The sequence below is a fragment of the Xiphophorus maculatus genome, chromosome 6 (genome assembly GCF_002775205.1).
Source record: "Xiphophorus maculatus strain JP 163 A chromosome 6, X_maculatus-5.0-male, whole genome shotgun sequence".
NCBI lineage: Eukaryota > Metazoa > Chordata > Actinopteri > Cyprinodontiformes > Poeciliidae > Xiphophorus > Xiphophorus maculatus.
In genome coordinates this window covers 29,807,165-29,824,430 of record NC_036448.1, presented here as the reverse complement: position 1 = coordinate 29,824,430, position 17,266 = coordinate 29,807,165, and the positions used below count along the sequence as shown (strand labels likewise).

Sequence of the window (17,266 nt, the reverse complement as noted above, 5' to 3'; positions counted from 1 at the left end):
GTTCCAGCAACAAGACGAGAGATCTGTTAAAATATGAAATAATGTGTTTCTGAGCCTCTGATGTCATACAATTATTTCTCACAATCCAGCTGGAATGTGGTCCGGTCCAAACAGCAGAACCAGAACCAACCCCCATGAAAAATCCAGTTTCATGGTTCTGGCGAAATCCTCTGTCTGAGGCATCGGTTGCCATGGCGACAGGCACTAACAGCAGGTTCAGTTAAAACTGCAGGCGACAATAAAACGACTTTTTTCTAAAAATATCTCAGATTCGTGTTTCTGAAGGATGGATCCACCATGAGCTGCACCAAAAACAACCAATCAGAACCAGAAGGCGGGGCTTAGTGCTGTCAATCATCCTGATGCTCTTGCTGCTCAATGTGCTAATGCGGAGCAGGGTTTCCTCCAGTTCATCAGCCTGCTGGCTTTTATGACCCTCCATCCAGGCTGAGAAGCAGCAACAGGACAGACGGAGTAAACTGGATAAAAGATAACAGGACCCGGTGGGATGGGACCGGTGGGACGACCCGGTGTAGGACAGGATCCGGTGTAGGACGGGATGGGACCCGGTGGGACGGGACCCGGTGGGACGGGACCGGTGGGACGACCCGGTGTAGGACAGGATCCGGTGTAGGACGGGATGGGACCCGGTGGGACGGGACCCGGTGGGACGGGACCGGTGGGACGACCCGGTGTAGGACGGGATCCGGTGTAGGACGGGATCCGGTGTAGGACGGGATGGGACCCGGTGGGACGGGATGGGACCCGGTGGAACGGGACGACCCGGTGTAGGATGGGATGGGACCCGGTGGGACGGGACGACCCGGTGGGACGGGATGGGACCGGTGGGACAGGACACGGTGTAGGATGGGACCCGGTGGGACAGGACGACCCGGTGGGACGGGATGGGACCCGGTGGGACGGGATGGGACCCGGTGGGACGGGACGACCCGGTGGGACAGGATGGGACCCGGTGGGACGGGATGGGACCCGGTGGGACGGGATGGGACCCGGTGGGACTGTTTTCATGTCTTCAAATTCTTGTAACTTTCATAATTTTTACCACAAAAACATGGAGGGCGGCTGGTGGACTGGCTTAGCGCCCCCTAGTGCCGAACTAAGCAAGTTTTGTGGCGGAAATCCTGGCAGAGAAACAACTTTACAGAAAAACTGTTCGTCTCGTGGCTATGCTATCTAGCCTTAGCATTCATGACAGGCTATGCTAGCGGCAGCATAACAGAGACGGAGGTTGGAGGAGGATGAGCGCCACACGGACAGTGACTGGCTCTGATTGGTTGTTTCTAGTTAGCACTGGGAGCACTGGGAGAAGGTGGAGGAAATCTTTTTATCATCTCTCATATCATGCGGTCACGACATGGTGACGGTTTTAACAGTGACGTACTGCAGCTTTAAGCCTGAGCCATCTTGACTCCGCCCCCAGCGTTCAGCCAGGTTCCGGTTCTGGTGCCGCTCCTGCTGTTCTTCTCTTTGTTTAAGGCGCCATTGTTGTGTTATCGCAGCCTGGACCCCAGCAGAACCTTCTGGTTCCGGTTCTAAAGAAGCAGAAAGATGTCCGTGTTGTCTTCATCTTCCTCATCCTCTTCATCAGGTAACGCGCCGTCTCTGCTGTTTGAGCGGCTCCGGTGTTCAGCGCTCACCGGGCTCAGGTTGTCTGCGGTTAGCTGCCCGCAGCGGTGCCTGATTAAAACACGGTTCTCCTTTAATGGATCCCAGATGGTTCTGGGCCCGCTGGGATGTTCCGTAGGAACCAGTTTGGGTCCGGTTGTGAAACTCATTAAAGTGTCCTGCGGGAAGACTGAGGAAGCAGGTTTAATCCATTAAACTTTATTTAAATTTAATTCAGAGAGAAAGAGAACAAATAATATCCCAAAATAGAAAAATTCCTGAGTGAAAACAGACAAACAGGCACCGCTGCGGGCAGCTAACCGGGACTGGTTCTGCTTGACCTGCTTCCTGGACACAAAACCTTTTGTCCGTCTGAATGAGCAGAAAGTTCTGGATCAGGTTCTACTGATGGTTCTGACTGAACCAGAACAATGGCCCAGTTAAATCCCAGTACTGACGGACGTTTTCTCACAATTTTCTGACGTTGTAAAGTTTTTAATGTGGTTCAGTTTGAGTTTAAACAGTCAAATACTAAAATCATGAACAAACAGCTTTGATGGGTTAAAAACGCAGCAAGGAACCAGAACTCAGAACTTTGGTGGAAACATTTTCACACCCGCAAGTTCTACAGTTTCCATGTGGACCAAAACATGCAGCGGCTTTATTTGCGGCTCTCCCCGTCCTTCCAGAACCCCGACCGGACCGGTTTCCTCAGCAGGAACCAGAACCTTTGCGGGTCAAGGAGGAGTGGGTGGAGGTCCAGGTCGGTGAGGAGGAGCGGGAGGTTCTGAAGCAGGAAGTGGAGCTCCCGGAGGCTGGTGGGTCCGACCAGAACCGGGTCCATCCAGGAGAGCTTCTGAGGACGGGTGAGTGACACCAAGAGGTTCCGAAGGAACCAGAGTTCTGCTGAGCAGCAGCCTGAGCCATGAGTCCGACCTGTTACACGCCTGGACCTTAAAGTTCTGCTTTTAATTTGAAATGGACACATTTCATTTCCTGCCATGGTCTTTAGATACCGACCCGGTACCGTCCACCAGCATGAAGCGGTTCTGAAGGTTGAACAGTACCGGTGAAGACGGAACCAAAGGGTCCATTTGGTTGGTTCTGTCCCAGTGGAAGCAGAAAACACCCTTCACTCATGTCTCTCTGCTTCTACAGAACCCGAACCGCTACCGGGTCATGATGAGCTGGAACCAAAAGACCCGAAACCTCCAGAGATTAAAGAGGAAGAGGAGGAGCCAGAACAGATGAAGGACCAGCAGGAGAAAGAGGAGCAGCTGGTGCTGAAGCTCCACCCAGGTGAGCCGCCCAGGGCGCTAAGCACCGGGGACCAGACCGGTTCTGGTCCATTGGACCAATAAACTGATAGATTCCAGTAACTTGCTAAGCAGATGTTTGGTTCTTGGTTTTCTTTTTTCTTCCAGAACTCCCACATCAACATTCCCGTCAGGATGTAGAGGTTCTACCCGACCAGGACAGAAACTGCAGTCAGGACCAGGAGGAACCAGAACCTTTACAGCCCGGCAGAAACAATGGCTCCATTCCACAACCAAAAACTAAGAACAGAGAACCACCAGCATCCTGCTTACAATGTGGGAAAACGTTCACCAGGAAGAGCACCATGCTGGACCACCTGAGAACTCACACCGGGGAGAAGCCACATTCCTGCGGCCACTGTGGGAAGAGTTTCAGTAGAAAGGGAAATCTGTTGGTTCACATGAGAAGTCACACAGGGGAAAAGCCGTGTGTGTGTTCGGTCTGTGGGAAGGGTTTCAGACAGAGGAGCAATCTGATGGTTCACATTAGAACACACACAGGGGAAAAACCATACTGTTGCTCAGAATGTGGGAAGAGTTTTAGACAAAGGGGTTGCTTAGTGTGCCACATGAAAACTCACACAGGAGAACGGCCATTTTCCTGTCAGATGTGTGGGAAAAGTTTCCGGCATAAATCCAACCTGTTTGTTCATGTCCAAACTCACACTGCTGAGAAACAACATTCCTGTAAAACCTGTGGGAAATGTTTTTCCCTGCGTAAAAATTTGATGAAACATACGAAAACGCATTCATCTGAGAAACCGCATTGTTGCAGAACATGTGGGAAATGTTTTGCTGTTCGCCACAATCTGAAGCAACACATGAGAACTCATGAGCCTGAGAAGCCGTATTCCTGTAAAACATGTGGGAAAAGCTTCAGGCACAAACAGGTTATGGAGTTTCACATGATCACGCATGCAGAGAAAAAACCTTACAGCTGCTCCAAGTGTGGGAAAGGTTTCAGCCGGAAGTTCATCCTAGTGAGCCACAGCAGAACTCACACAGGTGAGAAGCCCGTTTCTTGTAAAGTGTGTGGAAAGAGTTTCTACCACAAGTATTACTTAACGCGTCACATGAGGTATCACACTGAAGTAATCACTCAGCATCATCCCTGTGCAGAATGTGGGAAAACTTTCAGCCGCAAAGGGACCATGCTGCGACACATGAAGACTCACACAGGTGAGAAACCCTATTCCTGCCCGGAATGTGGGAATAATTTCAGCAGAAAGTCCAACATGTTAGTTCACATGAGAACTCATACAGGCGAGAAACCATCTCTGTGTACAACATGTGGGAAGACTTTCAGACAAAACAGTAATCTGTTGGTTCACATGAGAACCCACACTGGTGAGAAACCACATACATGTTCAGAATGTGGGCAGGGTTTTAGTAGAAGGTACGCCATGTTGACCCACCTGAAGTCCCACACAGGGGAGAAGCCTTTCTCTTGCAGAATGTGTGGGAAGAATATTCGTCATAAGAGTAACTTGTCACGCCACATGAAAACACACACCGCAGGTAGATATGTTCTGGAGTGATATCAGCAGGAAACGGTGTCTCTTCTGTACTTCCTGTTTCCTCTGTCAGCAGGAAAAAGGAATCTGCAGGATCTTTGGGAAACTGATATGTTGAGACGATACGGATGAACACCTCCTTTAAGTTTTGCTGACATCTGGCCCATTGACCTGATGGTAAAGAGAAAACTCATCCATGTGTAAGCTAGCTGCAGTGTTGTGTATGACGTTAAAATGCTTTGTTTAATCTGAGTGTCATTAAATGGTTCTTCAAGCGAAGCCTGGTGTCTCCTGGTTTTCTCTCTGTTGTTAAATATCCTGGAACCAAACATGAGCAGAACCTCCAGGACGGAGCTGAGTCAGAACCTGGCACTGAAGACTGGGTCCAGAAACTGTCCTTGTCCCAGCAGACCATGTTGCCACTGGACATGAGTGGGTGATTTCTGTGGGGAATCTTTTCTTCCCTGACGGTAAAACCTGGACTGGACCGAACAGAACCTGCTGACAGCAGCAATGGAAGTGGCTTTTCTTGGTTAATTTCTGCTTCTAAACGATCTGATTGGACGCTGGAAAAGACTGTTGTTGTGCTAACAGCAGTTAGCCTATCAGAGAAGCTATGCTAGCCTAAAATAAGATCTGAATGCTAACATGTAGCAGCTAATGCTAATGTTAGCGTCCACAGTCCAGATTTCTATGAACGATCAGAGAAACTTGGAAAAATGAACTTTGGTCCAATCTGATGAAGATTAAAAACTATTAATGTTTCTGCTGCTCATTTAGTAGCAAAAATGGTTTTGACCTGAAATTAACTTCATTCAACATTAAATTAGTTTATCTGCATGTTTAAAGTTAAGTTATATTTCACAGCTGTCGGTTCTAGCCGGTTCTGTTCAGCAATTAGTTTATGTTGGAGGCAGCAAGTGGACCGCAGAGCAGGATGGATGAAGATCGAGACCCTGAAACCCGTGGTGACGAGGTCAGCCATCGTCTTCAGAACCCAAACTGGTACTGGTCCGTTTGTACTGTGTTTCCTTTGATGTGTCAGAACCACATGATAAACACACTGCAGAACCAGAACCGACCGGCAACACGCGGTCCAGCAGTGGCCATATTGGATCAACTGGTTCAATCGGATCCAGCAGGACAGAGAGCTAGCATGTTATGCTACCTTAGCAGGACTCCTGCAGACCAGCTGAGATGGTACCGAGGAATTTGGTCCAATTAAAACCCGATTCATAACTAAATATCAAAGCAAACCCAGAAACCAACTGTTTTCTAGCTGCTGACCAGATCAGATGAAAAGATAAAATTTCTCATTCAGATTTTAAATGTCTGTTAGTAAACAGGAAGTTGAGTCAGTGATGAAGATGCAATAGGAAAAGGAGGAAGAGGAGGAGCTGATCTGTCCCTGATCTCTAAAGAGACTCAAACTTCCTCCTTCAGCTCAGCTCAACTCTCCAACATTAACTCTGCTCAACATGCTGTCTCTGCTCACATCTGGATTCACTCTGCTGGTTCTGATCACTGGATCAGGTTGGTTGGAGTCTTTCAGAGAATAATCTGATCCTTCTTGTTCTTCACTTATATCAGTTTTTCTTCCTTCAGGTGTAAACTGTCAACAACTCACTGCAGCGAAGACTGAGGAGTTCAGTTCAGAGGGCAGCTCTGTTACTCTGACCTGCAGTTACACCAAAGATTCTGCACAGGTTTTATTCTGGTATCAACAAAATCCAGGAGAACCTCCAGAGTTCCTGAGGTCTCACTCACCTTTTGGTGGATCAGAACATCTGGACAGGATGACATTTAAAGGAAGCAAAGAAGAAATGTCCATGAAGATCTCCTCTGCTGCAGTGACAGACTCTGCTGTGTACTACTGCGCTCTGCAGCCCACAGTGACAGGAAACACCAGAACCCTGTACAAAAACCTGCAGTTCTCCACAGCAGCCACTAGAGGGCCTCTCTCCCTGTTAATCCACTGGTTGTTGAGTCTTTGGACTGAAGACAAAGACAACAGAGACATGAAGCAGTAAAGATCAGAGACAGAGCTGCTGAGGAAGCAGAAAACTCTCTGATTGGTTGAGTTGAAATGGCCCCGCCCACTGACCTTCAGCTCATCCAATGACATCATTTCTTCCTCCTCCTCTGTCAGTCTCCACTTTTTCTATAACTAATTACTGGAGATAATCTCTGCTGTTAGAGAAGGACAACCTGTCCCACTCAGCTGTTGCTAGGAGACAACATCTCCGTCTCCTGTCCTCCACTGGTCCAAACTGGTCTGACCTTCAGGTTCCCCGGTTTCTGTTCTGGAAGCAGATGTTTGGGTTCCTCCAGAACCATAGAGCTCAGCCTTTCCTTAAAATCATGAACAACTGGCAGCATGTTTAGGACCGGTTCAGTCCAAAAGAACCCGGTCCGTGTGGAACCATGGTTCTGTATATCTACCAGCAGGAGGTCGCTCAGTTTTACATGGGCTCAGAACCAATTGGCCAAAACCAGAACCAGATCACTGTTCCCTGTCTGGACCCGACCAGAACCATTCGGCCCACCGAACTGCCATGGGCAGTTTCATGTTAAAACCAACTATGGCAGGCGGTCTTAGCATAAAATCAGTGTGATTATCCACAGGTTTGACTAGAAAAAAACACATTGTGATAAATTATCTGCATTTACAGTTTCAACAGTAAGAACAGATAAAGCTTTGCTTTGTTGATATGCTGACCTGGGTCAGAACCGGGTCAGAACCAACTGAAGAGGCTTTGGACTGAGCCCGGGTCAGAACCGGGGCTCTTAAAACGGGTAAAATGTGACGCTGCACGTCGAGCCAAAACAAGCTGAGAGCTTTTGTCTCATCAGGATGTTTTGACTGGACCAGTAGAGTCATTCTGACAAGTGAGATTTTTAATTTATCTGAAATAGAAAAAAACGAATATTTTAAAAATATTCCAGGCGTCTGTAATCTGGAGAAATCTTAAAAGTCAAATGTACGGTTCTTCAGATCTCAGTTATTTGCTTTTAAGAAACCTGCTATTTAATTTACGCCAGTGGAAACATATTTACCTCACATCTAATTATATATTTAAGATATCGTTAATTTGAATTTTGACTAATCAGAACAAAGAGCAAGATACCTCAAATGTACTTTGACTAGGCATCTGAAATATGTTTCAGATAGTAATTTATTGTAAATATCTTGATTAAAGAAAATGACATTTATTCTGGTCAGTTTGTAGAGATTTAATTTCTAATATGTTTTGTAACAAACTAGTTTCAGATATCTGGAATGTAAGTTATGTGAAGCAGATTTTGTTGAAACGGCTTGCCATAAGGATCCAGGTTTTTCCCAGTTACTGATGACATCACAACAGGACCGGCTGCTGATTGGATGATGGAGCAAACAGGAAGAACAACCAATAGACCCTTTTCACATGACGTCACACAACTTCCGTTTTGGCTCGAAGCTGTGTATCCTTAGTTCCGGTGTACATAGTAAGTAATGATAAAGTTGTCTATTTCATATATATATATATATATATATATATATATATATATATATATATATATATATATATATATATATATATATATATATAGAGAGAGAGAGAGAGAGAGAGAGAGAGAGAGAGAGAGAGAGAGAGAGAGAGAGAGAGAGAGAGAGAGAGAGAGAGAGAGAGATGTATAAATCTGACAGCATATGTTGATCAGACAGATCACCGGAGCATGGAGTTTACACAGTCTCTAAAACATTTGCCTAAAATAAGATTTGAAGATATATCACGATTTGCAAACCAGTTCTCTCTGACAAAAAAATCTAAATTAGACAAAGGCTACAAATTCTTCACCGAACAATACCTGTTTGACTATGAAGGTAGGTATTTTTGTTTTGCGTAACCGTTAGCTTAGCATTAGTGAATTTTGTTAGCTAGCTAACTACGTGACATAACTGTTCCTTAACCAGAACTTTTTACTGTTTTTGAACTATAACGTTTTAGGCTCTAATCTTGATCAGATTATTAAATTATAGACTGGAGTTGCCACTCATCCCATAAAATAGGGATTTGTTTGTTATAAGCAGAGATGTCCGGTGCCGCCGCTGCTTTGTAATGCCTTTAATCGGACCACTTTTTCGGTAACGAATAATCTAACGAGTTCGTATTTCAAATCCAGTAATCAGATTAAAGTTATTTATCCAAATCATTGCACATTAATATTTTCTTGTGTATTTATTTTTATTCCTTCTTTGCGTCTTTGGGAGAGACTCTGTGACAGTTAGCAGTGACAGAAACATGAACAGTGCATGGAGATGCGCATTTTGTTGCTGGAAAAACAGAAATATCGTCAAGCCCAACTGTTATTTGTGGCTTTTGTCTTGTTTTTATTTTCCATTAATACAGAAAATGAACCTCTAAACGTTACATCACTGACAGGCGGCGGTGTATATGTTTCCTAACTGTGGCTAAAGCTGCTGCTAGCTGGTTTACTCATGATCAGAGGCTGGTTCCTTTGAATACAGTTGGAGAATGGTAAATTGACAATGACTGATAACGGTTATCTAACACGTAAACACCGTTTTATAAAACACAGAAAGTGAACCTCTAAACGTTACAGCGCTGACAGAGAGTATATTTTTCCTAAATGTGGCTAAAGCTGCTGCTAGGTGGTTTACTCTCCGATCGGAGGCTGTTTATTTTATACACAGATAGAGAATGGTGAATTTACAATGATTAGTAACAGCTATCTAACACTTAAATGCTGTTATTATTAAACTTACCTTTTATTATATCCTTAAGATTATGAGAATGCGGGAAGTTTTCAGCTTGGTTCCCAAGGCAAAATCACACCGGAAGTAAAGATACCCAGTTTTGAGTTATGGCGGCCATTGTCTGACGTCACTGTGAAAAGGGTCAATTAATGTCCAACTTCTCCACAAACTTTATTTCTAGTGATGTTCTACAGCACAGAACCAGAACATCTAGAGTAGAACACAAACCAGAGCTCACATGAATACAATCAGAAACATAGATGCTAAATATTAGAACAGGCACATGATAGAAAACATTCTGAGTCCTCTGTAAAGAAACTGGATGGAATAAAGGTTGTAATATTTGAATGAGTGTCTCTGGAGGAGCTGCTCCAGCTACGGTTCTAGAAACCCAGATAGCATATCCAGAACTTTCTGAGTTTTCACTAAAACGGGTCCAGATCCAAACAGAACCTGCAGCTTCTGCTGGAGCATTTCTGTAGGAACCACCCAAACAATACGCGCCGTCTGCTGGTTACCATGGAGACCAACGCAGCCTGTGGGCAGCCGTTATCGTCCGAAGAGCGGCTCGGGTTTCTAGACGCTTGTCCTGCTGCTGGCGAATCAGGACAGGACCGGTTCTGATCGGTACTGCTGGGTCCAAAGTCCTGAAGAGCTGAAGCCTTCCTGACATCCAGGCCAGACAGAAAACATTTAACTAGAACTGATACTATTACACTGAAACCGTCAGCCGGACCATTCCTGGTTCCGACCCGGATCCGACCAGGCATCATCAAAGTTATTTTGTAGAATTTATCCACCATCATGTTTATGGCATAAATAAACATTTTAGTGTAACCAGAACTCTGCTGCGCTTCAGTCTGTTGCCTCCAGAACCTTCTGGTTCTGTTCAGCTGGCCTGCCACCAGCATCACGTTCTGAGATGGATTTTCTAGGGTTCTCTTCTCTGTACCTGGACGTCAGGTTCTGGTTCCCAGCCGGGTTGGAGGTCCGATCCTGTGGCCGTGGTTTCAGCCTGATGAGCGCCCTAGGTGTTAGCGTAGCGCTACAGGTCAGGGTCGGTTCAGTTCCGGCTTCCTCCTGCCGTGTGTCGATGCGCCCCTGAGCAAGGCACTTAGCCCCAGGTTGCCTCCTGATGTCTGGGGTATAAATGTGAGTCCGGGGGCGTGCCGTGGTGGCGGAGGGGTCAGCGCGACCCACATTCAGAGGCAACGTAGCCTCGACGAGGCTGTCGCAGGTTCGACTCCCGGACCCGACGACGTTTACCGCATGTCTTCCCCCTTTCCTGTCAGCCTACTTTGAAAAACGGACACTAGATCCCACAAAAGACCCCTTGTGGGGCGATAAAAAAAATAAAATAAAATGTGTGAGTCCGGTTCTGGTGTTCTCTGGTTCAGTCCATTTGCCTCAGAGACAGGAACCCAGATATCCATGTAAACGAGTCAGAAGCAGAACCTGGTTCTGGTCAGATTAGTGTCAGCAGAGCAGAACCACCTCGGGCGGTTCCGGCAGGTGTAAACGTCGGTTCCAAGGGAGCCGGTAGAATCGGACCTCTGGTTCCCCTGACCTGAATATGTGCCGGTTCTGGTTCTGGGGACCGTTCAGAGAACTGGACCACCTTTCAGGGCTGGTCATTATTTACATTTATTTCTACAAACATTAATAAGCTGTGGATGACTGGAGGTTCTCCACCGTCTGGTACCGGAACCACGGCTCCTTTCTGCACCGAAACATTTCATTAGTAGAAGAACTTCCTGCTGAGCCTCAAACCTTTTCAATATCTGAATCATTTTTCCGTCTCTCTGAGTTGAGTGATGATCTTAGAGCTCTGCAGCTAGAAGTCGACAAGCTCACCACTCTGATCATTTGGATCCAACTGAACCAGAACCAAAGTAGTGATGCTCAGACGGGATCAGCAGCAGGACAGGTGAACCTGACGATGAGCTCACCTGGTGGGTCCAGAGGAACATGGAGGTCGATGAGCGTCGATCCTTCCAACAGAAATCTGGACTTTTAAGGAACAGGAAGACTGGAGGTTCTGGAGAACATCAACAACTCAGTAATGATTATGTTTAAGAATCCAACATAATTATATGATAAACAGGTTTGCCATATCTCCCTCTCTGTGGTGAAGGTAGCACAGGTAGCTATGCTAACACTGTTGCTAACAGCACCGCCTAACGGGCACGATGACGTGCTATACGAGTTCTGGTTCACCTGGGCCCCCAGTAGACCATTTGGTCTCAGAACCGGGTTCAATCAGAACCAGATTCAGTTTGACTCATTCTGCAAACTATTGTTCATGGCTCTAGAGCTCTACTGTCTATGGTAGATCTAGACCTCCTCCTCTATCGGAGATCGAGACCTCTTCTCTCGGGTCCAGTCCAGGTGAAAGTTCTTCATGTGACACATGAGGTGGCTGGACTGCCGGAACGTTCTTCCACACAGCTTGCAGGAGTACGGCTTCTCTCCGGTGTGGGTCCTCATGTGGTAGCTCAGCCCCGTCCCCCGACTGAAGGTTTTGTCACACACCTTGCAGGTGAAGGGTTTCTCTCCGGTGTGCATCCTCATGTGGATGTTCATGGCGCTGCGCCTCACGAAGCCCTTTCCACACACCCTGCAGGGGTACGGCTTCTCGCCCGTGTGGGTCCTGACGTGGCAGGTCAGGGTGTTGCTCTGGCTGAAGCGCTTGTGGCAGATGTGGCAGGAGAAGGGCTTCTCGCCCGTGTGCCTTCTCAGGTGGCGAAGCAGGTGGCTGTTGAGGCCAAACTTCTCCCCACAGATCTGACAGGGAAAGGGTTTCTCCCCCGTGTGGGTGATCATGTGGCGGAAGGCGGAGTCCCGCCGGGCGAACCGCCGCGTACACAGCTGGCAGGAGTAGGGTTTCTCCTTCTGGTGGGTGTCCCGGTGGTCGTGGAGCAGCAACATGTTGGAGAACCTCTTGCCACACGTCTTGCAGACGAACGGTTTGGGTTCGTCGGAGTCTTCGGACTGCTGGGAGCTGCTGGGTTCCGGTTCGCTGTGCTCACTCTCGTCGTAGTTCACCGTCACCATGAAGATGTCGGTCTCCGGTCTCTGGCCGGCCTGACCGGATCCAACTTCTTCCTGTTCCTGTTTGATCTGAGGATGGTCCGGTACCTTCAGGTCCAGACTGAAGTTCTGTTCCTGCTCAGCCAGAACCTCGTCCCCATAGATGTAGTTCTGTTGGATTTCTGGAGAAACAGATAACAGAAATTAGTGGTGAGCTCTGCTAACTGAAACGTTAGCTGCACCAACTAAAACATTTTTCATTCAGCTTCACTCATTAATCCTACAGATTAGAAGCAACAGTTGCTTTGAAAATCTAATCCTTGGTTTTCCTCCCAAAACCATCCGTCCGATTTTTTTATTTGATTTAGTGTTAAATACTGATAAGGTCGTTATAGTGGGGTCTAAACGTTCATGTGGAAGTGATAACCTTAACGTAGCGCTAATGCTATCTAGGACTCAGCAGGATCCACTGAACCTCTGGGACGTTTGGTATCGAGCTGGAAGAACCAACGGTTCAATTAGTGCTACATGAAGAAAGTGAAACGAATCAAAAAATAAACTCAGGGACCATTTTAAAAATAATCGGCACCGATTTCCTTCATGCTGGGATATCAGTGATCAGTCGATGCTTCCATGTGGAGCCGATCTTCTCATCTCCTTCTAAAATCAGCCGCTGTCCTCTGCTGCTCTGCAGGCGGAGGTTTAACGGCCAGCCCCGCCCACCACCCCCGCCCCGCCCACGTACCCAGCCCCGCCCACCAGCCCCGCCCACCAGCCCAGCTGCAACTTGGTATGGGCCAAAATAAAACGGGGTTCCTACAGATGGTCGATCGGCCAGAAAACAATCAATCTGTGCAGCAAAATACTGAATGAAAAATTAGCTCTGGTGTTAGCAATAGCATCAGCGTTAGCATTAACATTAGCGTCTGTGGCAGCCGTTCCAGAACCGAACCCAGAATCCAAACGTCCTTCTGCTCATGGAGACTTAAACAGAACCAGCAGCAGAACCTCTGGAGCTGTTGTGCTTTAACTGGTCCAGTTAGAAGAAATGATCTCAGTTACCAGGATCAGCTATGGGCTCAGGTTACTGTTCTGACCCGTTTGGATCATTTGGACCTGGATAGTGTTTTCATACCTGCTAGGCTGTCAGAACCTGGTACCGGTTCTTCAGGTTTGGATTTTCTCTGTCGAGGCACAAAGGTATCAAACTCCTTCCTCAGCAGCAGACCCTCATCATCGTGTCGGGTCCAGAACTCCACTTTCCTGGTTCTGTTCTGCGGTTCTGGTTCTTCCAGGCCGTGTTCTGTTTCTAGAAGTTCTGGTTCTTCCAGGTCATCTATGATCTGCGGACTTTCCGGGTCGTCCAGGTACTCGTCAAAGTCCAGGTATTCTAACTCTCCCAGGTCGTCTATGATCTGTGGCCGGTCTGGTTCTGACAGAACCTCCTGATCGTCCAGGTTCTGGAAAGGTTCTGGTTCCTCCGCAGCTTCTCCTACATGTGGAGCTCCTGGTTCCGGCAGAGTCTCTGTGAGCTGTGCAGGTTCTGGTTCTTCTGGGTCGGGTCTGATCAGAATGTGGTTTGGTTCCATTTGCTCCTCTTTGATGCGTAGAGGTTCTGGTTCGGCCCGGTCCAGACTGCAGGTACTCTCGTAGCCCGTTAGAACCTCCTCCTTACAAACGTGGTGCTGAAGATGTTCTGATGGGACACAAGAAGGAAAATCATCATCATCACGCTACAGAACCAGAACCAGGATCACAACTTGGTTCTGATGAATATGGACCCAACTGTGCCGCTCTGCTCCAACCCACCTGGTTCTGCAGAACTGGACCGAACCTTCAGAGAGGTCTTCAGTCTCTCTCAGATCCAGTTCCACCAACAGAACCGCGAATGCACCAGAACCAGGCAGAACCACCACCAGAAGGTGGCACTAATGGACCGAGCTTCTGCTGAGCCCAGTGGTACCGGAGGTTCTACTGGTTCTATTCTACCATTAGTAACTTGGTTCTGTTTTGCGTCTGCAGCTTTAATCGGACCGGAACCCGTCTGGAGGTTCTGAACAAGCATCAGAATTTTTCACTGCAGGAAGACGGGCCGGTTCCCTGAACTGGGTTCTGGACCGTCCTACGACCCGGCATCGGTTCTATGTGAGGTCGGGCCGATTTCACCAGAACCCGACCAGAACCAGAACATCCGGGCTCCAGGTTCTGAACTGATCAGGTCTAACCAATAAGCATTGATCTGAAGACGGTGATGTCATAACCCCATCTGTAACCTTTGACCCCCGAGTACATGGAACAGCTCCAGACTGTTTTCAAGCGTTTCCATAGCGACCAGACATGGGATGCCCACCCAGCCCCTCCCCTTCAGGTGAGGCATCGTCATGGCAACACCGGAACCGCCGAACAGCCTCCAAACATGGCGGACGGGTCAGTGAAGGATGAAGTTGTGGATCCTGAGCAGAACCCCAGAAACACGATGACGTCACCGCAATTATTATTATTATTATTATTGATTCTGTTGCTGCTGGTTCCGACAGCAGCAACAACGATTACCGACATGTGAAGTCAGTTATTGTAGAGGTTTATTAAACCGCAGTGACATCCGGTCTGCTGCAGAAACAGGATTTTTATTTGATTTTTTTCATTATTCCAATAAGCAGCAGAGAAAGTCCTGGTTCTGGTCCCGGTTCACCTCCAGGTCCAGATCTGGTTCTGACAGCTGGAGGTTTTCCGAACATGTGCCAGAAAATTTTAGAAAGTTATTATTAAACTTAAACACATCATTATTACTATCAATAATAAAGAATCATTTGGACCCGGTCCAAACTGTGGTTCCTTTAACCCGCCGGTTACTACTGAACCAGCTGGACTCTGAACCGAACCAGAACCAGTAGTACTGTTTCTAGTGGAAAACCTCCTCTGCTTCCTCCCACGGTCCGGTCGGACCCAGAGAACCACCAGAACCTACCGATCCTGTGCAGCCGGACCTGCGGCTTCAGGCACACCGCCAGCAGCCTGCGCTGCGCGTCCAGCTCCTCCTCGAAGCGGCCGATGGTCCGCTCCACCTCGGAGAAGATCTCCTCGGCCGCGGCGGTCAGTCTCTCCCGGATGAAGTCTCTCAGAGGCTGGACGGAACACATTGTTGCTGCCGCAGCTCGGATGTTCCGCTCCGGTCCAACAGAACCACCGTCTCTGCCTGCTCGGGCCGCACAAAGGAAGCTAACTGTTAGCAGCAGCTAAACTTCCGCCGGACTCCAGGGTGAGAGCTTCCGGAGGGATGCGTCAGCGGCGCCGCCATCTTGGAGGAGGAGAAACGGGTCAACAATATTTTAGAGACGCCAAAGAACCGCAGATTGGACCGGAATAAACCGGTTTGGGGCTTTTACTAACCAAAAACGCTCATCTGCTCACCTCACAGCAATAAACAATAAAAACGAGGTTATCACAGCAGCTGATTCATGTCTGAAACGCCTGATGATGTTCATGTGAGTGAAAGCAGCAGCAGAGGAGAGATGAGGATAATTTGTTCCACATGCAGATCAGTGATGAGGCTGGGAGTGATTCCGCTACCCTCCCCCTCTCTGGTGCAGTCTAATTCCTGCCACCTGTGTCCCATTATCTCTGCTTCCTGTTTGTTCCTGAGCTTCCCCCCAGCCCGTCTTCCCCTTCCTCTGATTGTGGAGAAATGAACCCACTGAGCTCCGGTAGAGGCTGCTGGGCTGATTTCAGACTGTGGAGGTTTACAGATGAAGTGGGACGTTAGAGGCCCGGATTGGATCTGAACAGAACCAGAGAAACATCCAGATCTAATGGCTCCTGAGAACCTGACAGGAACTGAAGCTGCAACCACTGATTCTCCTCCATATTTCCTCTGATCTGTTGAATTGTTCTTTATTGAACATGAATACCATGAACAACACAGAACCAGAACTTCAGCTGATTGGTAGACCTTTCAAACATAAGACGGGCCCCAGCCTGGCTCCCAGCAGCATGTTGGTCTGCAGCGCATCTGCTGGCCTTTAACTAGACCACTTCTTGATGCAAATGGTGGCACCTCTTTTTTTTTAGGATTGTCTGATTAAAATGGACTTTCAGTTTTTATTTTTAAAGCATGTTGGAAACCATGTTTGGAGTAGAAGAGGGAAAACTCAGCAGTGGGAATAAAATTCTCTCAATAAACCGGAACATGTTGCTGGAACAGAACTGGTCTGCTTTAAATCTGTCCCACAGATTCCAGTTTGTTTTCTTCTTCACATTCAAGGTTACTTATGGAGTCCCACAGGGTTGTGGCCCGGTCCAGTTCTCTTCAGATGGGCGGAGCCAACCTTCCAGAGAAGTCAGCTTCCTGTCAGACTGGGTGGAGCTGCAGCGACTCGGAGGCGATCTCCGTCCCACTGAGTGCAGCAGCAGAATCTCCTCCTACAGACTGCAGAGCTGCTGGACTCCAGCTGTGAACATCAGGACCAACATTTCACCCGTGGAAAGATGGAAAACCTGGCTGTGATCTACTTCTTCTCGGCTCTTGTAGGTCCGTTTGGTTCTGAGCAAAAACGCTGGAAAACAAAGACGTTTCCAGATCACTGCACATCCAGGTTGGCTTTCCTTTCTGAAGATAACATGTTGTTTGATCCGCAGGTCAGAGCTTGGAAGCTGATATTACTGCCATCAGATCTGAAATGTTTCCATCAGAGGGAGACAGAGTCACTCTGTCCTGTAACTATTCAGTTAAAGCCGACAACCTTCAGTGGTATCGACAAGATCCTGGATCAGCTCCTCGCTTCCTTCTCCTGATCACTGATACTAAAGATCCAACTGTGGTGGAAGCAGAACCTCCAAACCCTCGACTGACTGCAGGACTGAACAAGGAGAGAAACCGAGTGGATCTGCTGATCTCCTCTGCTGCAGTGACAGACTCTGCTGTGTACTACTGCGCTCTGCAGCCCACAGTGACAGGAAACACCAGAACCCTGTACAAAAACCTGCAGTACTCCACAGCAGCCACTAGAGGGCCTCACTGCCTG

General features: G+C 47.9%; 2 protein-coding genes and 1 gene segment (V, D, J or C); 2 read left to right on the top strand and 1 right to left on the bottom strand.

The window, feature by feature from the left end:
• The first annotated feature begins 1,009 nt into the window (after window positions 1–1,009).
• On the top strand, window positions 1,010–4,729 carry LOC102224716 (gastrula zinc finger protein XlCGF57.1-like). The gene is made up of 4 exons (XM_014475327.2): window positions 1,010–1,609; window positions 2,316–2,492; window positions 2,785–2,925; window positions 3,051–4,729. Exons 1-4 carry the CDS (start codon window positions 1,570–1,572, stop codon window positions 4,478–4,480), a joined length of 1,788 nt encoding a protein of 595 aa, XP_014330813.1. The 5' UTR covers window positions 1,010–1,569; the 3' UTR covers window positions 4,481–4,729.
• Window positions 4,730–5,846: 1,117 nt separating this feature from the next.
• On the top strand, window positions 5,847–6,545 carry LOC111608895. The segment is given in 2 exon segments: window positions 5,847–5,989; window positions 6,062–6,545. Coding segments are annotated over 2 exon segments (480 nt in total).
• A 3,962-nt stretch (window positions 6,546–10,507) lies between these two features.
• On the bottom strand, window positions 10,508–16,863 carry LOC102224212 (zinc finger protein GLI4-like). Its single transcript, XM_005816051.2, has 3 exons — window positions 15,214–16,863; window positions 13,381–13,941; window positions 10,508–12,427 (listed from the first exon to the last, which is right to left on the bottom strand). The coding sequence occupies exons 1-3, from the start codon at window positions 15,383–15,385 to the stop codon at window positions 11,550–11,552; spliced, it is 1,611 nt and encodes a 536-aa protein (XP_005816108.1). The 5' UTR covers window positions 15,386–16,863; the 3' UTR covers window positions 10,508–11,549.
• Window positions 16,864–17,266: the final 403 nt, after the last annotated feature.

Excerpts from the sequence above, each read along its gene's own strand:
- LOC102224716 (XM_014475327.2), top strand. The coding sequence starts at position 1,570 with ATGTCCGTGTTGTCTTCATCTTCCTCATCCTCTTCATCAG. Across the intron at positions 1,610-2,315 it reads TTCCTCATCCTCTTCATCAG|AACCCCGACCGGACCGGTTT; the intron begins GTAACGCGCCGT and ends CCGTCCTTCCAG. Across the intron at positions 2,493-2,784 it reads AGGAGAGCTTCTGAGGACGG|AACCCGAACCGCTACCGGGT; the intron begins GTGAGTGACACC and ends CTGCTTCTACAG.
- LOC102224212 (XM_005816051.2), bottom strand. The coding sequence starts at position 15,385 with ATGTGTTCCGTCCAGCCTCTGAGAGACTTCATCCGGGAGAGACTGACC. Across the intron at positions 13,942-15,213 it reads GGTCCGGCTGCACAGGATCG|AACATCTTCAGCACCACGTT; the intron begins GTAGGTTCTGGT and ends GTGTCCCATCAG. Across the intron at positions 12,428-13,380 it reads AGGTTCTGACAGCCTAGCAG|AAATCCAACAGAACTACATC; the intron begins GTATGAAAACAC and ends CTGTTTCTCCAG.